Source organism: Oncorhynchus nerka, linkage group LG20, assembly GCF_034236695.1.
Source record: "Oncorhynchus nerka isolate Pitt River linkage group LG20, Oner_Uvic_2.0, whole genome shotgun sequence".
Classification (NCBI taxonomy): Eukaryota; Metazoa; Chordata; class Actinopteri; order Salmoniformes; family Salmonidae; genus Oncorhynchus; species Oncorhynchus nerka.
The window spans coordinates 92560766-92584811 of NC_088415.1; the positions used below are offsets into that span (position 1 = coordinate 92560766).

Sequence of the window (24046 nt, forward strand, 5' to 3'; positions counted from 1 at the left end):
TAACACACAGAGAGGAGGAGGAGGATAACACACAGAGAGAGGAGGAGGAGGAGGATAACACACAGAGAGGAGGAGGAGGATAACACACAGAGAGGAGGAGGAGGAGGATAACACACAGAGAGGAGGAGGAGGAGGATAACACACAGAGAGGAGGAGGAGGAGGATAACACACAGAGAGGAGGAGGTGGATAACACACAGAGAGGAGGAGGAGGAGGATAACACACAGAGAGAGGAGGAGGATAACACACAGAGAGGAGGAGGAGGATAACACACAGAGAGGAGGAGGAGGAGGATAACACACAGAGAGAGGAGGAGGATGGAGGATAACACACAGAGGGAGGAGGATAACACACAGAGAGGAGGAGGAGGAGGATAACACACAGAGGAGGAGGAGGAGGATAACACACAGAGAGGAGGAGGAGGAGGATAACACAGAGAGAGAGGAGGAGGAGGAGGATAACACACAGAGAGGAGGAGGAGGAGAGGAGGAGGAGGATAACACACAGAGAGAGAGGAGGAGGAGGATAACACACAGAGAGGAGGAGGAGGATAACACACAGAGAGGAGGAGGAGGAGGATAACACACAGAGAGGAGGAGGAGGTGGAGGATAACACACAGAGAGGAGGAGGAGGAGGATAACACACAGAGAGGAGGAGGAGGAGGATAACACACAGAGAGGAGGAGGAGGAGGATAACACACAGAGAGGAGGAGGAGGAGGATAACACACAGAGAGGAGGAGGAGGAGGATAACACACAGAGAGGAGGAGGAGGATAACACACAGAGAGGAGGAGGAGGAGGATAACACACAGAGAGAGGAGGAGGAGGATAACACACAGAGAGGAGGAGGAGGATAACACACAGAGAGGAGGAGGAGGATAACACACAGAGAGAGGAGGAGGAGGAGGATAACACACAGAGAGGAGGAGGAGGAGGATAATAACACACAGAGAGGAGGAGGAGGAGGATAACACAGAGAGAGGAGGAGGAGGAGGAGGATAACACACAGAGAGGAGGAGGAGGATAACACACAGAGAGGAGGAGGAGGAGGAGGATAACACACAGAGAGGAGGAGGAGGATAACACACAGAGAGGAGGAGGAGGAGGATAACACACAGAGAGGAGGAGGAGGAGGATAACACACAGAGAGGAGGAGGAGGATAACACACAGAGAGGAGGAGGAGGAGGATAACACACAGAGAGGAGGAGGAGGAGGATAACACACAGAGAGGAGGAGGAGGATAACACACAGAGAGGAGGATAACACACAGAGAGGAGGAGGAGGAGGATAACACACAGAGAGGAGAGGAGGGAGGAGGATGGATAACACACAGAGGAGGAGGATAACACACAGAGGAGGAGGAGGAGGATAACACACAGAGAGGTGGATAAACACAGGAGGAGGAGGATAACACACAGAGAGGAGGAGGAGGAGGATAACACACAGAGAGGAGGAGGAGGATAACACACAGAGAGGAGGAGGAGGAGGTGGATAACACACAGAGAGGAGGAGGAGGAGGATAACACACAGAGAGGAGGAGGAGGAGGATAACACACAGAGAGGAGGAGGAGGAGGATAACACACAGAGAGGAGGAGGAGGAGGATAACACACAGAGAGGAGGAGGAGGATAACACACAGAGAGAGAGGAGGAGGATAACACACAGAGAGGAGGAGGATAACACACAGAGAGGAGGAGGAGGAGGATAACACACAGAGAGGAGGAGGAGGATAACACACAGAGAGGAGGAGGAGGAGGATAACACACAGAGAGGAGGAGGAGGAGGATAACACACAGAGAGGAGGAGGATGGAGGATAACACACAGAGAGAGGAGGAGGAGGAGAGAGGAGGAGGAGGATAGACACACAGAGGAGGAGGAGGAGGAGAAACACAGAGACAGAGGAGGGAGGAGGATAACACACAGAGAGGAGGAGGAGGATAACACACAGAGAGGAGGAGGAGGATAACACACAGAGAGGAGGAGGAGGAGGTGGATAACACACAGAGAGGAGGAGGAGGAGGATAACACAGAGACAGAGGAGGGAGGAGGAGGAGGAGGAGGATAACACACAGAGGGGAGGAGGAGGAGGATAACACACAGAGCGGGGAGGAGGAGGTGGATAACACACAGAGAGGAGGAGGAGGTGGATAACACACAGAGAGGAGGAGGAGGAGGATAACACACAGAGGAGGAGATAACACAGAGAGGAGGAGGAGGAGGATAACACAGAGGAGGAGGAGGAGGAGGATGTCACACAGAGGAGGAGGAGGAGGAGGAGGAGGATAACACACAGAGAGGAGGAGATGGATAACACACAGGGGAGAGGAGGAGATGTCAGAACAGCAGGGAGGAGGAGGAGGAGATGTCAGAACAGCGGGGAGGGGAGGAGATGTCAGAACAGCGGGAGGGGAGGAGATGTCAGAACAGCAGGGGGAGGGGGAGGAGATGTCAGAACAGCGGGGAGGGGGAGGAGATGTCAGAACAGCGGGGAGAGGGAGGAGATGTCAGAACAGCGGGGAGAGGGAGGAGATGTCAGAACAGCGGGGAGGGGGAGGAGATGTCAGAACAGCGGGGAGGGGGAGGAGGAGATGTCAGAACAGCGGGGAGAGGGAGGAGATGTCAGAACAGCGGGAGGGGAGGAGATGTCAGAACAGCGGGGAGAGGGAGGAGATGTCAGAACAGAGGGGGGAGAGGGAGGAGATGTCAGAACAGCGGGGAGGGGGAGGAGATGTCAGAACAGCAGGGAGGGGGAGGAGATGTCAGAACAGCGGGAGGGGAGGAGATGTCAGAACAGCGGGGAGGGGGGAGGAGATGTCAGAACAGCGGGGAGGAGATGTCAGATAACAGCGGGGAGAGGGAGGAGATGTAACCAGAACAGCAGGAGGAGGAGGAGGAGGAGGAGATGTCAGAACAGCGGGGAGGAGGAGATGTCAGAACAGCAGGGAGAGGGAAGAGATGTCAGAACAGCGAGGAGGAGGAGATGTCAGAACAGCAGGGAGGAGGAGATGTCAGAACAGCGGGGAGAGGGAGGAGATGTAAGAACAGCGGGGAGGGGGAGGAGATGTCAGAACAGCAGGGAGGAGGAGGAGGAGATGTCAGAACAGCAGGGAGGAGGAGGAGATCAGTTTACGTGCTGTCAACATAACCTTTCACCCCTGCTCTTTTGTCAACTAACCACAGTCTCTATTCATCCCTGTTAGCTGCACTGTTGTTGTTCGCTGAAGATCAGATAATCAGTGGCAAAACTCCATTTTTAACCACAATTTCATTTTTCAAATGAGATCCACTGGTTCCGTTATCCACTAGAGACGGGTTCCATTATCCACTAGAGACGGGTTCCATTATCCACTAGAGACGGGTTCCATTATCCACTAGAGACGGGTTCCATTATCCACTAGAGACGGGTTCCGTTATCCACTAGAGACGGGTTCCGTTATCCACTAGAGACGGGTTCCGTTATCCACTAGAGACGGGTTCCGTTATCCACTAGAGACGGGTTCCGTTATCCACTAGAGGTTCCGTTATAACCGGGTTCCGTTGGTTACTAGAGAGGAGGGTTCCGTTATCCACTAGGAGAGGAGGGTTCCGTTATCCACAGAGACGGGTTCCGTTATCCACTAGAGACGGGCTCCATTATCCAGGGGCTCCATTATCCACTAGAGACGGGCTCCATTGTCCACTAGAGACGGGCTCCATTATCCACTAGAGACGGGCTCCATTATCCACTAGAGAGACGGGCTCCATTATCCCACTAGAGGAGGCTCCATTGTCCACTAGAGACGGGCTCCATTGTCCACTAGAGACGGGCTCCATTGTCCACTAGAGACGGGTTCCATTATCCACTAGAGACGGGCTCCATTATCCACTAGAGACGGGCTCCATTATCCACTAGAGACGGGCTCCATTATCCACTAGAGACGGGCTCCATTATCCACTAGAGACGGGCTCCATTATCCACTAGAGACGGGTTCCATTATCCACTAGAGACGGGTTCCATTATCCACTAGAGACTGGGCTCCATTATCCACTAGAGCGGTTTTGACATAGTATCCACTGAGAGGACTAGTGGTTCCAGGATCCACTAGAGACGGGGAGGATTATCCACTAGGAGACTAGGGTTCCATTATCCACTAGAGACTTCGTGAGGAGGATCTCAGTGGTCTGAGGAGGACTAGTATTCAACATTTGTCCATGAAGGACTAGTTTTGAGGATAGTTGAAGCCGTGAGGAGGACATGAGGAGGAGGACTAGTGGCTTCGTGAGGAGGACTAGTGGCTTCGTGAGAGGACTAGACTAGAGAGGGAGTGGCTTCGTGAGGAGGACTAGTGGCCACTAGTGGCTTCGTGAGGAGGACTAGTGGCTTCGTGAGGAGGACTAGTGGCTTCGTGAGGAGGACTAGTGGCTTCGTGAGGAGGACTAGTGGCTTCGTGAGGAGGACTAGTGGCTTGAGGGGGACTAGGAGGACTAGTGGCTTCAGAGGAGGACTAGTGGCTTCAGAGGAGGACTAGTGGCCGTGAGGAGGACTAGTGGCTTCGCGAGGAGGACTAGTGGCTTCATGAGGAGGACTAGTGGCTTCATGAGGAGGACTAGTGGCTTCAGTGAGGAGGACTAGTGGCTTCGTGAGGAGGACTAGTGGCTTCGTGAGGAGGACTAGTGGCTTCGTGAGGAGGACTAGTGGCTTCCTGAGGAGGACTAGTGGCTTCCTGAGGAGGACTAGTGGCTTCATGAGGAGGACTAGTGGCTTCGTGAGGAGGACTAGTGGCTTCGTGAGGAGGACTAGTGGCTTCAGGAGGAGGACTAGTGGAGGACTAGTGGCTTCACGAGGAGGACTAGTGGCTTCGTGAGGGACTAGTGGCTTCAGGAGGAGGACTAGTGGCTTCGTGAGGAGGACTAGTGGCTTCACGAGGAGGACTAGTGGCTTCACGAGGAGGACTAGTGGCTTCGTGAGGAGGACTAGTGGCTTCGTGAGGAGGACTAGTGGCTTCGTGAGGAGGACTAGTGGCTTCACGAGGAGGACTAGTGGCCGTGAGGAGGACTAGTGGCTTCAGTGGCGAGGAGGACTAGTGGCTTCGTGAGGAGGACTAGTGGTGGACTTGAGGAGGACTACGAGGAGGACTACTAGTGGCTTCACGAGGAGGACTCACGAGGAGGACTGGTTCACGAGGAGGACTAGTGGCTTCACGAGGAGGACTAGTGGCTTCACGAGGAGGACTAGTGGCTTCACGAGGAGGACTAGTGGCTTCACGAGGAGGACTAGTGGCTTCACGAGGAGGACTAGTGGCTTCACGAGGAGGACTAGTGGCTTCACGAGGAGGACTAGTGGCTTCGTGAGGAGGACTAGTGGCTTCACGAGGAGGACTAGTGGCTTCGTGTCAGGGAGGACTAGTGGCTTCGTGAGGAGGACTAGTGGCGCGAGGAGGACTAGTGGCTTCACGAGGAGGACTAGTGGCTTCGTGAGGAGGACTAGTGGCTTCGTGAGGAGGACTAGTGGCTTCGTGAGGAGGACTAGTGGCTTCACGAGGAGGACTAGTGGCTTCACGAGGAGGACTAGTGGCTTCACGAGGAGGACTAGTGGCTTCACGAGGAGGACTAGTGAGGAGGACTAGTGGCTTCACGAGGAGGACTAATGGCTTCACGAGGAGGACTAGTGGCTTCACGAGGAGGACTAGTGGCTTCACGAGGAGGACTGGTGGCTTCGTGAGGAGGACTAGTGGCTTCGCGAGGAGGACTAGTGGCTTCATGAGGAGGACTAGTGGCTTCGCGAGGAGGACTAGTGGCTTCACGAGGAGGACTAGTGGCTTCACGAGGAGGACTAGTGGCTTCACGAGGAGGACTAGTGGCTTCACGAGGAGGACTAGTGGCTTCACGAGGAGGACTAGTGGCTTCACGAGGAGGACTAGTGGCTTCGTGAGGAGGATGTTATTCATATAAAAAAATATAAAAAATAATTAACATGCAGAAATCCAGTGTTTCTTTGTCAAACGGTCTTATATTTCAGTCTTCTGTGATGTATATAAAGTGTAATATTGGGATGTAAACTCAAAATGTAATACATTTTAACTCTATATCTTGCGTGGTACAGGTGTAGACTTTTATTCCAAAGTAGATTTAGTTTAAGACTACCAAGAAACACTCCGACTGTGATTTATCCCACTGCAGTAATATACATTTAAGCATTCATTCCAAAAGGTTAAGGTTTATGGTAAGTAAAATGAAAAGTGCCAGCCTAGCACTGGGGATTGAACCTGCGATCCTCGGAGCCAGAGTTCGCAGTATACACCCGCCCGCAGTTCCCTAGCAAGCCTAGCACTGGGGATTGAACCTGCGATCCTCGGAGCCAGCCTAGCACTGGGGATTGAACCTGCGATCCTCGGAGCCAGCCTAGCACTGGGGATTGAACCTGCGATCCTCGGAGCCAGAGTTCGCAGTATACGTCCGCCCGCAGTTCCCTAGCAAGCCTAGCACTGGGGATTGAACCTGCGATCCTCGGAGCCAGCCTAGCACTGGGGATTTAACCTGCGATCCTCGGAGCCAGAGTTCGCAGTATACGCTCGTCCGCAGTTCCCTAGCAAGCCTATGCTAAGAGTGATCACCGTTGCCCCTAGTGACCGGTATTGAAGTCGTCACCCGCCGTCCCAGGGACCTGGACGAACGTCGAATACTGCATTAGATCTGGTGTGACCTCGCTGTCACACTGCCTCATTAGCATACCGCTTGGAGAGAAGAAATGTGTTGGGCATTCCTAGGTATATGCTAGTGTAGCAGGACCTGAGTCTGGCTCATGGTCTCGTAATGAGGTAGCCCTGGGGGAATGTCCTCATGGTCTAATGGAAGACGTTGTTTTCTCCCGTGGGGGACCCGGGTTCAGATCCCGACCCTGACATTAGTGTACACTGTGGACAATGGAATATGAAATCACCCAACAGCCTCCCTGTATTGTTCTCTCCTATAGTGTGAACTCTGACCCTTGTTCAATAACTGCTCTGTGTGTGTCACCAGAAACGAGCCAGAGGCCAGCTGCTGTTTGCCAAGGTGTGTGACCATCTGAACCTGCTGGAGACGGACTACTTTGGCATCACGTACCGCGACGTGGAGAACCAGAAGGTAGAGGAAGAGACTCATCAAAGATGTCTGTCTGTCTGTCCTGTCTGTCTGTGTGGCTGTCTGTCTGTCTGTCTGTCCTGTCTGTCTGTGTGGCTGTCTGTCTGTCTGTCTCGGCTGTCTGTCTGTCTGTCTCGGCTGTATGTCTGTATGTCCTGTATGTCTGTCTGTGTGGCTGTCCTGTCTGTCTGTCTGTCTGTCTGTCTGTCCCGTCTGTCTGTATGTCCCGGCTGTATGTCTGACTGTCTGTCTGTATGTACTGTCTGTCTGTATGTCCTGTCTGTATGTCCTGTCTGTCTGTATGTCCTGTCTGTCTGTATGTCCTGTATGTCCAGTCTGTCTGTATGTCCAGTCTGTCTGTATGTCCTGTCTGTCTGTCTGTATGTCCTGTCTGTCTGTATGTCCTGGCTGTCTGTCTGTATGTCCTGGCTGTCTGTCTGTATGTCCTGGCTGTCTGTCTGTTGTCGTGGCTGTCTGTCTGTTGTCGTGTCTGTCTGGTATCATGTACTGTGATGTGGAGAGCCAGAAGGTGGAGGAAGAGTATTATAACCAGAAGGTGGAGGAAGAGTATTATAACCAGAAGGGCCCTTTTTATCGATTTAGCATTTGGAAGGAGGAGTGCTGAGCTAGGATAAATGTTGTGCTCCCGAGTGGAGCAGAGGTCTAAGTGCTAGAGGCGTCACTACAGACCCTGGTTCAGCGGTCTAAGACACTGCATCTCAGTGCTAGAGGCGTCACTACAGACCCTGGTTCAGCGGTCTAAGACACTGCATCTCAGTGCTAGAGGCGTCACTACAGACCCTGGTTCAGAGGTCTAAGACACTGCATCTCAGTGCTAGAGGCGTCCCTACAGACCCTGGTTCAGAGGTCTAAGACACTGCATCTCAGTGCTAGAGGTGTCACTACAGACCCTGGTTCAGAGGTCTAAGACACTGCATCTCAGTGCTAGAGGTGTCACTACAGACCCTGGTTCAGCAGTCTAAGGCACTGCATCTCAGTGCTAGAGGTGTCACTACAGACCCTGGTTCAGAGGTCTAAGACACTGCATCTCAGTGCTAGAGGTGTCACTACAGACCCTGGTTCAGCGGTCTAAGGCACTGCATCTCAGTGCTAGAGGAGTCACTACAGACCCTGGTTCAGTGGTCTAAGACACTGCATCTCAGTGCTAGAGGCGTCACTACAGACCCTGGTTCAGAGGTCTAAGACACTGCATCTCAGTGCTAGAGGCGTCACTACAGACCCTGGTTCAGAGGTCTAAGACACTGCATCTCAGTGCTAGAGGCGTCACTACAGACCCTGGTTCAGAGGTCTAAGACACTGCATCTCAGTGCTAGAGGCGTCACTACAGACCCTGGTTCAGCGGTCTAAGACACTGCATCTCAGTGCTAGAGGCGTCACTACAGACCCTGGTTCAGAGGTCTAAGACACTGCATCTCAGTGCTAGAGGCTTCACTACAGACCCTGGTTCAGAGGTCTAAGACACTGCATCTCAGTGCTAGAGGCGTCACTACAGACCCTGGTTCAGCGGTCTAAGACACTGCATCTCAGTGCTAGAGGTGTCACTACAGACCCTGGTTCAGCAGTCTAAGGCACTGCATCTCAGTGCTAGAGGCGTCACTACAGACCCTGGTTCAGAGGTCTAAGACACTGCATCTCAGTGCTAGAGGCGTCACTACAGACCCTGGTTCAGAGGTCTAAGACACTGCATCTCAGTGCTAGAGGCGTCACTACAGACCCTGGTTCAGAGGTCTAAGACACTGCATCTCAGTGCTAGAGGCGTCACTACAGACCCTGGTTCAGAGGTCTAAGACACTGCATCTCAGTGCTAGAGGTGTCACTACAGACCCTGGTTCAGCAGTCTAAGGCACTGCATCTCAGTGCTAGAGGTGTCACTACAGACCCTGGTTCAGAGGTCTAAGACACTGCATCTCAGTGCTAGAGGTGTCACTACAGACCCTGGTTCAGCGGTCTAAGACACTACATCTCAGTGCTAGAGGCGTCACTAGAGACCCTGGTTCAGCGGTCTAAGACACTACATCTCAGTGCTAGAGGCGTCACTACAGACCCTGGTTCAGAGGTCTAAGACACTGCATCTCAGTGCTAGAGGCGTCACTACAGACCCTGGTTCAGCGGTCTAAGACACTGCATCTCCCTACTAGAGGTGTCACTACAGACCCTGGTTCAGCGGTCTAAGACACTGCATCTCAGTGCTAGAGGCGTCACTACAGACCCTGGTTCAGCGGTCTAAGACACTGCATCTCAGTGCTAGAGGCGTCACTACAGACCCTGGTTCAGAGGTCTAAGACACTGCATCTCAGTGCTAGAGGTGTCACTACAGACCCTGGTTCAGCGGTCTAAGACACTGCATCTCAGTGCTAGAGGCGTCACTACAGACCCTGGTTCAGAGGTCTAAAACACTGCATCTCAGTGCTAGAGGTGTCACTACAGACCCTGGTTCGAATCCAGGCTGTATCACAAACGACCGTGATTGGGAGTCCCATAAGGCGGCGCACAATTGGCCCGGCGTCGTCCGGGTTTGGCCAGTGTCGTCCGGGTTTGGCCCGGCGTCGTCCGGGTTTGGCCCGGCGTCGTCCGGGTTTGGCCAGTGTCGGCCCGTCATTGTAAATAAGGATTTGTTCTTCAACTGACTTGCCAAGTTTAAATAAAGGTTAAATCATTTATTAATTTTTTTATAAATACCTAAACTTGGTGTGGGGCTGTGTTGCATAGACAAGGGGGGAGCCGGATCCTAGATTAACACAACTACTCTGAGTTGTGGATACCGGCCCTCTGTGTGGACAGACTGATAACAGTTTCCCCAGGGGACCTTCTCAGGGCGGTGGTAACGTAGCAGGCTCTGTTAATGACTGGATACGTGGTCATTCATTGATTTTATTAATATCTATCGTTACTAATTTGCCTCTTTCTCCAGAACTGGCTTGACCCGAACAAGGAACTGAAGAAGCAGATAAGGAGTGAGTTGCAGTGTGTTTATAGGGTTACACTATACTGCACTACACTATACTGCACTACACTAAACTGGACTACACTATACTGGACTATACTGCACTACCCTATACTGCACTACACTATGCTGGACTACACTATACTGCACTATGCTGCACTACACTATACTGTACTACACTATAGTACACTATACTGGACTATACTGCACTACCCTATACTGGACTACACTATACTGGACTACCCTATACTGCACTACCCTATACTGCACTACACTATACTGCACTACACTATACTGCACTACACTATACTGCACTACATTATACTGGACTACACTATACTGTACTACACTATACTGGACTATACTGCACTACCCTATACTGCACTACACTATGCTGCACTACACTATACTGGACTACACTATACTGGACTACACTATACTGCACTACACTATACTGGACTACACTATACTGCACTATGCTGCACTACACTATACTGCACTACATTATACTGGACTACACTATACTGTACTACACTATACTGGACTATACTGCACTACCCTATACTGCACTACACTATGCTGCACTACACTATACTGGACTACACTATACTGCACTATACTGTACTACACTATACTGGACTACACTATACTGGACTACACTATACTGGACTACACTATACTACACTACACTATACTGGACTACACTATACTGGACTACACTATACTACACTATGCTGCACTACACTATACTGGACTACACTATACTGGACTACACTATGCTGGACTACACTATACTACACTACACTATACTGGACTACACTATACTGGACTACACTATGCTGTACTACACTATACTGCACTACACTATACTGGACTACACTATACTGCACTACACTATACTGGACTACACTATACTGGACTACACTATGCTGGACTACACTATACTGGACTACACTATGCTGCACTACACTATACTGCACTACACTATGCTGCACTACACTATGCTGGACTACACTATACTGGACTACACTATACTGGACTACACTATGCTGGACTACACTATACTGGACTACACTATGCTGGACTACACTATACTGGACTACACTATACTGGACTACACTATACTGGACTACACTATACTGGACTACACTATACTGGACTACACTATGCTGGACTACACTATGCTGGACTACACTATACTGGACTACACTATACTGGACTACACTATACTGGACTACACTATGCTGGACTACACTATGCTGCACTACACTATGCTGCACTACACTCTACTGCACTACACTATGCTGCACTACACTATGCTGCACTACACTATGCTGGACTACACTATACTGGACTACACTATGCTGGACTACACTATGCTGGACTACACTATACTGGACTACACTATGCTGGACTACACTATACTGGACTACACTATACTGGACTACACTATGCTGGACTACACTATACTGGACTACACTATACTGGACTACACTATGCTGGACTACACTATGCTGGACTACACTATACTGGACTACACTATACTGGACTACACTATGCTGGACTACACTATGCTGGACTACACTATACTGGACTACACTATGCTGGACTACACTGCTGGACTACACTATGCTGGACTACACTATGCTGGACTACACTATACTGGACTACACTATGCTGCACTACACTATACTGGACTACACTATACTGCACTACACTATACTGGACTACACTATACTGCACTACACTATACTGGACTACACTATACTGCACTACACTATACTGGACTACACTATGCTACACTACACTATACTGTACTACACTATACTACACTACACTATACTGGACTATACTGCACTACCCTATACTGGACTACACTATGTTACACTATACTGCACTACACTATGTTACACTATACTGCACTACACTATGTTACACTATGTTGCACTACACTATGTTGCACTATACTATGTTACACTATACTATGTTACACTACACTATGTTACACTATACTGCACTACACTGTGTTACACTACACTATGTTACACTATACTGCACTACACTATACTGCACTACACTATACTGCACTACACTATGTTACACTATGTTACACTACACTATGTTACACTATACTGCACTACACTATACTGCACTACACTATGTTACACTATACTGCACTACACTATGTTACACTACACTATACTGCACTACACTATACTGCACTACACTATGTTACACTATACTGCACTACACTATGTTACACTATACTGCACTACACTATGTTACACTACACTATGTTACACTATACTGCACTACACTATGTTACACTATACTATGTTACACTATACTGCACTACACTATACTGCACTACACTATGTTACACTACACTATGTTACACTATACTGCACTACACTATGTTACACTATACTATGTTACACTATACTGCACTACACTATGTTACACTACACTATACTGCACTACACTATGTTACACTATACTGCACTACACTATGTTACACTATACTGCACTACACTATGTTACACTACACTATACTGCACTACACTATGTTACACTATACTGCACTACACTGTTACACTATACTATGTTACACTATACTGCACTACACTATGTTACACTACACTATACTGCACTACACTGTTACACTATACTGCACTACACTATGTTACACTATACTGCACTACACTATGTTACACTATGTTGCACTACACTATGTTGCACTATACTATGTTACACTATACTATGTTACACTACACTATGTTACACTATACTGCACTACACTGTGTTACACTACACTATGTTACACTATACTGCACTACACTATACTGCACTACACTATGTTACACTATGTTACACTACACTATGTTACACTATACTGCACTACACTATACTGCACTACACTATGTTACACTATACTGCACTACACTATGTTACACTACACTATACTGCACTACACTATACTGCACTACACTATGTTACACTATACTGCACTACACTATGTTACACTACACTATGTTACACTATACTATGTTACACTATACTATGTTACACTATACTATGTTACACTATACTGCACTACACTATGTTACACTATACTATGTTACACTATACTGCACTACACTATGCTGCACTACACTATACTGTGTTACACTGCACTACACTGTTACACTACACTATGTTACACTATACTGTACGATACTATGTTACACTATACTGCACTACACTATGTTACACTACACTATACTGCACCACACTGTTTCACTACACTATACTGGACTACACTATACTGCACTACACTATACTGCACTACACTATACTGCATAGTCTGTACTATAGTCTATACTATAGTCTATACTATACAACACTACTATAGTCTATACTATAGTCTATACTATACAGCACTACTATAGTCTATACTATAGTCTATACTATACAACACTACTATAGTCTATACTATAATATATACTATACAACACTACTATAGTCTATACTATAGTCTATACTATACAACACTACTATAGTCTATACTATAATATATACTATACAACACTACTATAGTCTATACTATAGTCTATACTATACAACACTACTATAGTCTATACTATACAACACTACTATAGTCTATACTATAGTCTATACTATACAACACTACTATAGTCTATACTATAGTCTATACTATACAACACTACTATAGTCTATACTATAGTCTATACTATACAACACTACTATAGTCTATACTATACAACACTACTATAGTCTATACTATAGTCTATACTATACAACACTACTATAGTCTACTATAGTCTATATTATAGTCTATACTATACAACACTATACTATAGTCTATACTATAATATATACTATACAACACTACTATAGTCTATACTATACAACACTACTATAGTCTATACTATACACCACTATACTATAGTCTATACTATACAACACTACTATAGTCTATACTATAGTCTATACTATAATATATACTATACAACACTACTGTAGTCTATACTATAGTCTATACTATACAACACTACTATAGTCTATATTATAGTCTATACTATACAACACTACTATAGTCTATACTATACAACACTACTATAGTCTATACTATACAACACTACTATAGTCTATACTATACAACACTACTATAGTCTATACTATAGTCTATACTATAATATATACTATACAACACTACTATAGTCTATACTATAGTCTATACTATACAACACTACTATAGTCTATACTATAGTCTATACTATACAACACTACTATAGTCTATACTATACAACACTACACTATGCTGCACTACACTATACTGTGTTACACTGCACTACACTGTTACACTACACTATGTTACACTATACTGTACGATACTATGTTACACTATACTGCACTACACTATGTTACACTACACTATACTGCACCACACTGTTTCACTACACTATACTGGACTACACTATACTGCACTACACTATACTGCACTACACTATACTGCATAGTCTGTACTATAGTCTATACTATAGTCTATACTATACAACACTACTATAGTCTATACTATAGTCTATACTATACAGCACTACTATAGTCTATACTATAGTCTATACTATACAACACTACTATAGTCTATACTATAATATATACTATACAACACTACTATAGTCTATACTATAGTCTATACTATACAACACTACTATAGTCTATACTATAATATATACTATACAACACTACTATAGTCTATACTATAGTCTATACTATACAACACTACTATAGTCTATACTATACAACACTACTATAGTCTATACTATAGTCTATACTATACAACACTACTATAGTCTATACTATAGTCTATACTATACAACACTACTATAGTCTATACTATAGTCTATACTATACAACACTACTATAGTCTATACTATACAACACTACTATAGTCTATACTATAGTCTATACTATACAACACTACTATAGTCTATACTATAGTCTATACTATAGTCTATACTATACAACACTACTATAGTCTATACTATAGTCTACTATACAACACTACTATAGTCTATACTATAGTCTATACTATACAACACTACTATAGTCTATACTATAGTCTATACTATACAACACTACTATAGTCTATACTATAGTCTATACTATACAACACTACTATAGTCTATACTATACAACACTACTATAGTCTATACTATAGTCTATACTATACAACACTACTATAGTCTATACTATAGTCTATACTATACAACACTACTATAGTCTATACTATAGTCTATACTATACAGCACTACTATAGTCTATACAATACAACACTACTATAGTCTATACTATACAACACTACTATAGTCTATACTATACAACACTACTATAGTCTACACTATAGTCTATACTATACAACACTACTATAGTCTACTATAGTCTATACTATACAACACTACTATAGTCTATACTATAGTCTATACTATACAACACTACTATAGTCTATACTATAGTCTATACTATACAACACTACTATAGTCTATACTATAGTCTATACTATACAACACTACTATAGTCTATACTATAATATATACTATACAACACTACTATAGTCTATACTATACAACACTACTATAGTCTATACTATACAACACTACTATAGTCTATACTATAGTCTATACTATACAACACTACTATAGTCTATACTATAGTCTATACTATACAACACTACTATAGTCTATACTATAGTCTATACTATACAACACTACTATAGTCTATACTATACAACACTACTATAGTCTATACTATACAACACTACTATAGTCTATACTATAGTCTATACTATACAACACTACTATAGTCTATACTATAATATATACTATACAACACTACTATAGTCTATACTATAGTCTATACTATACAACACTACTATAGTCTATACTATAGTCTATACTATACAACACTACTATAGTCTATACTATAGTCTATACTATACACCACTACTATAGTCTATACTATAATATATACTATACAACACTACTATAGTCTATACTATACAACACTACTATAGTCTATACTATAGTCTATACTATACAACACTACTATAGTCTATACTATACAACACTACTATAGTCTATACTATAGTCTATACTATAGTCTATACTATACAACACTACTATAGTCTATACTATAGTCTATACTATACAACACTACTATAGTCTATACTATACAACACTACTATAGTCTATACTATACAACACTACTATAGTCTATACTATAGTCTATACTATACAACACTACTATAGTCTATACTATAGTCTATACTATACAACACTACTATAGTCTATACTTTGTTGTTCTGCAGGTGGCCCCTGGAACTTTGGCTTCAACGTCAAGTTCTACCCCCCAGATCCTGCCCAGCTGTCTGAAGACATCACCAGGTGAGTTGGATGGATCGACTGCATTGTCAAAGCCTCTGAAATACAGTATGTTGCTATTTATGGTTTAATAATCGTACTGGCATATCCCACTCACCCCCTCTCTCTCCCCCTCTCCCCTTCTCTGTTTTACTCTCCCTCTCTCTCCTCTCTCTCTCTCTCCCCTATGCCTCCCCATCTCTCTCTCCCTCTCTCCCTCCCTCCCCTCCTCTCTCTCTCTCTCTCCCTCCCCCTCCTCTCTCTCTCTCTCCCTCTCTCTCTCCCCCTCCTCTCTCGCTCTCTCTCCCCCTCCTCTCTCGCTCTCTCTCCCCCTCCTCGCTCGCTCGCTCTCTCTCCCCCCTCCTCGCTCGCTCGCTCTCTCTCCCCTCCTCTCTCGCTCGCTCTCTCTCCCCCTCCCTCTCTCGCCGCTCTCTCTCCCCCTCCTCGCTCGCTCTCTCTCTCTCCCCCTCCTCGCTCGCTCGCTCTCTCTCCCCTCCTCCTCTCTCGCTCGCTCTCTCCCCTCCTCTCTCTCTCGCCGCTCTCTCCCCCTCTCTCTCTCTCTCCCCCTCTCTCTCTCTCTAGGTACTACCTGTGTCTCCAGCTGCGTGATGACATGGTGTCTGGTCGTCTCCCCTGTTCCTTCACCACCCACACCATACTGGGCTCCTACACGGTTCAGTCAGAGCTGGGGGACTACGACCCCGAGGAGACCGAGTACAACAGTGAGCTCCGCTTCGCTCCGAACCACACCAAGGAACTAGAAGATAAGGTCATGGACCTACACAAGAACTACAAGTATGTCCGGCAATAGATTTTCCCCGTAGTTACAGGACATGTAGTTGAATAAAGGACATCTCTGAGCCCGTAGTTACAGGACATCTCTGAGCCCCGTAGTTAAAGGACGTGTAGTTGAATAAAGGACATCTCTGAGCCCCGTAGTTACAGGACATGTAGTTGAATAAAGGACATCTCTGAGCCCCGTAGTTACAGGACATGTAGTTGAATAAAGGACATCTCTGAGCCCCGTAGTTACAGGACATGTAGTTGAATAAAGGACATCTCTGAGCCCCGTAGTTACAGGACATGTAGTTGAATAAAGGACATCTCTGAGCCCCGTAGTTACAGGACATGTAGTTGAATAAAGGACATCTCTGAGCCCCGTAGTTACAGGACATGTAGTTGAATAAAGGACATCTCTGAGCCCCGTAGTTACAGGACATGTAGTTGAATAAAGGACATCTCTGAGCCCCGTAGTTACAGGACATGTAGTTGATGCCTGATGTCTGTTTTCAGAGGGATGACCCCAGCTGAAGCAGAGTTACACTTCCTGGAGAATGCCAAGAAACTGTCCATGTATGGAGTAGACCTGCATCACGCCAAGGTACACACACATCTACATACACCACACACACACACACACACACACACACACACCTACATACACACACACACACACCTACATACACACACCACACACACACACACACCTACATACACCACACACACACACACCTACATACACCACACAGCCACACCACACACACACACCTACATACACCTACACACACACACACACACACACCTACATACACCACACCAAACTCTCTCTCTCACTTCACTGTTTTGTCAGAGGCACTCTGCTAGTCTTTCCAATGCATCGCTGCTGTCTCAGTGATGTCGATACCATGCTTAACACCAACACTGGGCTGCTACTTCAATGTCTGTATGTGCTGTGAGCCAACTGCCTGGGGCCATCTTCCTCCGCTCTAGCAGGACTGCTGCCTGACTGTTACCATCTCTGTTAGTTTCACTGACTGTTACCATCTCTGTTAGTTTCACTGACTGTTACCATCTCTGTTAGTTTCACTGACTGTTACCATCTCTGTTAGTTTCACTGACTGTTACCATCTCTGTTAGTTTCACTGACTGTTACCATCTCTGTTAGTTTCACTGACTGTTACCATCTCTGTTAGTTTCACTGACTGTTACCATCGCTGTTAGTTTCACTGACTGTTACCATCTCTGTTAGTTTCACTGACTGTTAGTTTCACTGACTGTTACCATCTCTGTTAGTTTCACTGACTGTTACCATCTCTGTTAGTTTCACTGGCTGTTACCATCGCTGTTAGTTTCACTGGCCGTTACCATCTCTGTTAGTTTCACTGACTGTTACCATCGCTGTTAGTTTCACTGACTGTTACCATCGCTGTTAGTTTCACTGACTGTTACCATCGCTGTTAGTTTCACTGACTGTTACCATCGCTGTTAGTTTCACTGGCTGTTACCATCTCTGTTAGTTTCACTGGCTGTTAGTTTCACTGGCCGTTACCATCTCTGTTAGTTTCACTGACTGTTACCATCTCTGTTAGTTTCACTGACTGTTACCATCTCTGTTAGTTTCACTGGCTGTTACCATCTCTGTTAGTTTCACTGGCTGTTAGTTTCACTGACTGTTACCATCTCTGTTAGTTTCACTGACTGTTACCATCTCTGTTAGTTTCACTGACTGTTACCATCTCTGTTAGTTTCACTGACTGTTACCATCTCTGTTAGCTTCACTGACTGTTACCATCTCTGTTAGTTTCACTGACTGTTACCATCTCTGTTAGCTTCACTGACTGTTACCATCGCTGTTAGTTTCACTGACTGTTACCATCTCTGTTAGTTTCACTGACTGTTACCATCGCTGTTAGCTTCACTGACTGTTACCATCGCTGTTAGTTTCACTGGCTGTTACCATCTCTGTTAGTTTCACTGGCTGTTAGTTTCACTGGCCGTTACCATCTCTGTTAGTTTCACTGACTGTTACCATCTCTGTTAGTTTCACTGACTGTTACCATCTCTGTTAGTTTCACTGGCTGTTACCATCTCTGTTAGTTTCACTGGCTGTTAGTTTCACTGACTGTTACCATCTCTGTTAGTTTCACTGACTGTTACCATCTCTGTTAGTTTCACTGACTGTTACCATCTCTGTTAGTTTCACTGACTGTTACCATCTCTGTTAGCTTCACTGACTGTTACCATCTCTGTTAGTTTCACTGACTGTTACCATCTCTGTTAGCTTCACTGACTGTTACCATCGCTGTTAGTTTCACTGACTGTTACCATCGCTGTTAGTTTCACTGACTGTTACCATCGCTGTTAGTTTCACTGGCTGTTACCATCTCTGTTAGTTTCACTGACTGTTACCATCGCTGTTAGTTTCACTGACTGTTACCATCGCTGTTAGTTTCACTGGCTGTTACCATCGCTGTTAGTTTCACTGACTCCATGAGGCTCCGCCTTGGACTGGCCTGACTTGGCTCCTTTGAGATTATGTAGTGTAGTCTCCTCTGTTTTAATGACGTGTTTGATTGTATTAATCTCATTGGGCAGACAGATGGAGGAGGGGGGGGAGACAGACAGACCGACCGATGTAGAGAGAGACAGACAGACCGATGTAGAGACAGACAGACAGACCGATGTAGAGACAGACAGACCGACCGATGTAGAGAGAGACAGACCGACCGATGTAGAGACAGACAGACAGACCGATGTAGAGACAGACAGACAGACCGATGTAGAGACAGACAGACCGACCGATGTAGAGACAGACAGACCGACCGATGTAGAGAGAGACAGACAGACAGACCGATGTAGAGAGAGACAGACAGACAGACCGATGTAGAGACAGACAGACAGACAGACAGACCGATGTAGAGACAGACAGACAGACCGATGTAGAGACAGACAGACAGACAGACCGATGTAGAGACAGACAGACAGACAGACCGATGTAGAGACAGACGTAGAGACAGACAGACAGACAGACCGATGTAGAGACAGACAGACAGACCGATGTAGAGACAGACAGACAGACCGATGTAGAGACAGACAGACAGACCGATGTAGAGACAGACAGACAGACAGACCGATGTAGAGACAGACAGACAGACAGACCGATGTAGAGACAGACAGACAGACAGACAGACCGATGTAGAGACAGACAGACAGACAGACCGATGTAGAGACAGACAGACAGACAGACCGATGTAGAGACAGACAGACAGACAGACCGATGTAGAGACAGACAGACAGACAGACCGATGTAGAGACAGACAGACAGACACACAGACCGATGTAGAGACAGACAGACAGACACACAGACCGATGTAGAGACAGACAGACAGACCGATGTAGAGACAGACCGACAGACAGACAGACAGACAGACAGACAGACAGACAGACAGACAGACAGACAGACCGATGTAGAGACAGACAGTCAGACCGATGTAGAGAGAGACAGACAGACAGACAGACAGACAGACAGACAGACAGACAGACAGACAGACAGACAGACAGACAGACAGACAGACAGACAGACAGACAGACAGACAGACAGACAGACAGACAGACAGACAGACCGACCGACCGACCGACCGACCGACGTAGAGAGAGACGTGCAAACAGACCGACGCGGAGAGACCGACAGACAGACCAGGCCAGCAGCGTCAGATTGCCAGAATGACACACCACTCATTTCAACACATTGAAAACGTCACTGTTGATCCCGATGGCAGATACTGGTCAGATATCATACAGCACTTTGAACAGTGAAAGTATCCCATCTAGGCGAGACTGACATATTGATGACGGTCCCTTAAAAGAGTCAACTAAGGAGGAATGGCGTTGCCTAGTACACTTTGAATACAGATGAGTAGTGATGAACAGGGAGAAGTAGCTTCCATCCCACTAGTACACTTTGAATAAAGATGAGAGTGTGAACAGTGATGAACAGTACACTTTGAATAAAGATGAGTAGTGATGCTTCCATCATCCCACTAGTACACTTTGAATAAAGATGAGTAGTGATGAACAGGGAGAAGTAGCTTCCATCCCACTAGTACACTTTGAATAAAGATGAGTAGTGATGAACAGGGAGAAGTAGCTTCCATCCCACTAGTACACTTTGAATAAAGATGAGTAGTGATGAACAGGGAGAAGTAGCTTCCATCCCACTAGTACACTTTGAATAAAGATGAGTAGTGATGAACAGGGAGAAGTAGCTTCCATCCCACTAGTACACTTTGAATAAAGATTAGTAGGATGAACAGGAGAAGTAGCTTCCATCCCACTAGTACACTTTGAATACAGATTAGTAGTGATGAACAGGGAGAAGTAGCTTCCATCCCACTAGTACACTTTGAATAAAGATGAGTAGTGATGAACAGGGAGAAGTAGCTTCCATCCCACTAGTACACTTTGAATACAGATGAGTAGTGATGAACAGGGAGAAGTAGCTTCCATCCCACTAGTACACTTTGAATAAAGATGAGTAGTGATGAACAGGGAGAAGTAGCTTCCATCCCACTAGTACACTTTGAATAAAGATGAGTAGTGATGAACAGGGAGAAGTAGCTTCCATCCCACTAGTACACTTTGAATACAGATGTATTTTTTCGTCATTTAATAATCCATTTGACTCGTTGAATGGGATCAGCATTGTTGTTTTCTCTCCTCTCATTAAACCACCTGGCTAGTTGGTGGGAAGCCTGTTTGAGTGTTTGGCTCCAGCTAAAGGGGAGGTAAGCGACCCACTGCATCGTGTGGTGTGTTTATTATTCACGCATGGCTTTAGCTTAGCGGTCGTCATGCTAACTGTGGCTTGTTTTTACCCATCATCACCCTCTCCAACGTGTGTCTCCCCCCTCCTCGGACCCCAGATACACCCGTCCCTCACGTCGTTGTACATGTAGAGTAGGAGGTGAGAGACGAAGCCATGCTCCGGTATCCGCCTGCCTGTCCGTAGTCGGTTACCGTCAGAACCCACCGCTTGCCCATCCTCTACCCTTCCTCCCTCCACGACTGTTAGAGAAAGAGAAGAATCACTGCCTTCTTAGCGTTATGCTTCTGTTTCATACTTCCTAGTGAAGGGGTATACACACTGAAACTCCTTCTTTGTGTACTAATTGGGTGTGTTCCAGGACTCTGAAGGCGTAGAGATCATGCTAGGCGTGTGTTCCAGTGGTCTGCTCATCTACAGAGACAGACTGAGAATCAACAGGTTTGCCTGGCCCAAGGTCCTCAAGATCTCCTACAAGAGAAACAACTTCTACATCAAGATACGCCCCGGAGAGGTAAACACACCAACATCAACAACAACTGTAGATCTGTTACAAACCGAGTCAGGTGTTTTACCATGTGACTTGACCAGGAAAAACTATGGCCCGGGGCCTAGTCAGACGACTTCTCTGTGGCCCGGGGCCTAGTCAGACGACTTCTCTGTGGCCCGGGGCCTAGTCAGACGACTTCTCTGTGGCCCGGGGCCTAGTCAGACGACTTCTCTGTGGCCCGGGGCCTAGTCAGACGACTTCTCTGTGGCCCGGGGCCTAGTCAGACGACTTCTCTGTGGCCCGGGGCCTAGTCAGACGACTTCTCTGTGGCCCGGGGCCTGGTCAGACGACTTCTCTGTGGCCCGGGGCCTGGTCAGACGACTTCTCTGTGGCCCGGGGCCTAGTCAGACGACTTCTCTGTGGCCCGGGGCCTGGTCAGACGACTTCTCTGTGGCCCGGGGCCTAGTCAGACGACTTCTCTGTGGCCCGGGGCCTGGTCAGACGACTTCTCTGTGGCCCGGGGCCTAGTCAGACGACTTCTCTGTGGCCCGGGGCCTGGTCAGACGACTTCTCTGTGGCCCGGGGCCTAGTCAGACGACTTCTCTGTGGCCCGGGGCTTAGTCAGACGACTCCTTTGTGGCCCGGGGTTTTTCCTGGTTACGTTATGTGGTCAGTGAAAACTTCTTGTCCCTAGTCATAACATTAGTTTCTATTTGGGAAATGAATTAAAAGTTGCAGACTACTATATTTAAGGACATTTAATTGCTTCTGTTCTGACATGACCACTGCCGCTATCGTTTCCTCCTCTCCTACCCTTCTCTTCTCCCCCTTCCCATCCCTCCTCTCATCCTTCTCTCCTCTCCCCCTTCCCTCCTCTCATGTCTCTCCTCTTCTCTCTCTCTCTCCTGCCCACTCTCTCCTCTCCTCTCTTCTCCCCCTTCCCATCCCTCCTCTCATCCTTCTCTCCTCTCCCCATTCCGTCCTCTCATGTCTCTCCTCTTCTCTCTCTCTCTCCTGCCCACTCTCTCCTCTCTTCTCCCCCTTCTCATCCCTCCTCTCATCCTTCTCTCCTCTCCCCCTTCCCTCCTCTCATGTCTCTCCTCTTCTCTCTCTCTCTCATCTCCTCTCTCTCCTCTCTCCTGCCCACTCCCTCCTCTCCTCTCTCTCTTCTGAGACACTTGTAACATCACCATCTCTTGCAGTTTGAGCAGTTCGAGAGCACGATTGGCTTCAAGCTCCCTAACCACCGTGCAGCCAAAAGGCTGTGGAAGACCTGTGTCGAGCACCACACGTTCTTCAGGTAAGAGATGTTTGTAGCCTGTCCTTACGATTTGATACGGAGTCTTCAGGTATTCATATCCCTTGACTTATACCACATTTTGTTGTGTTACAGCCTGAATTCAAAACGTTTTTTTTCCCCCTCACCCATCTACGCACAATACCTCATAATGACAAAGTGAAAACAT

General features: G+C 46.5%; 1 protein-coding gene across 14 annotated transcripts in view; it reads left to right on the forward strand.

Moving 5' to 3' along the window:
- Nucleotides 1–24046, forward strand: part of epb41l3b (erythrocyte membrane protein band 4.1-like 3b) — a 114960-nt gene that overhangs the window by 35997 nt on the left and 54917 nt on the right. For 11 of the 14 annotated variants that reach the window (XM_065005975.1, XM_065005970.1, XM_065005969.1 and 8 more), the window contains 8 exons: nt 7003–7107; nt 10037–10079; nt 16437–16512; nt 17071–17283; nt 17782–17869; nt 22008–22052; nt 22452–22604; nt 23783–23880. In XM_065005975.1, the coding sequence (XP_064862047.1) occupies nt 7003–7107; nt 10037–10079; nt 16437–16512; nt 17071–17283; nt 17782–17869; nt 22008–22052; nt 22452–22604; nt 23783–23880 (821 nt within the window). The remainder of the gene's footprint in view (nt 1–7002; nt 7108–10036; nt 10080–16436; nt 16513–17070; nt 17284–17781; nt 17870–22007; nt 22053–22451; nt 22605–23782; nt 23881–24046) is intronic. The other 3 variants (XM_065005971.1, XM_065005978.1, XM_065005982.1) reach the window with 1 other exon arrangement.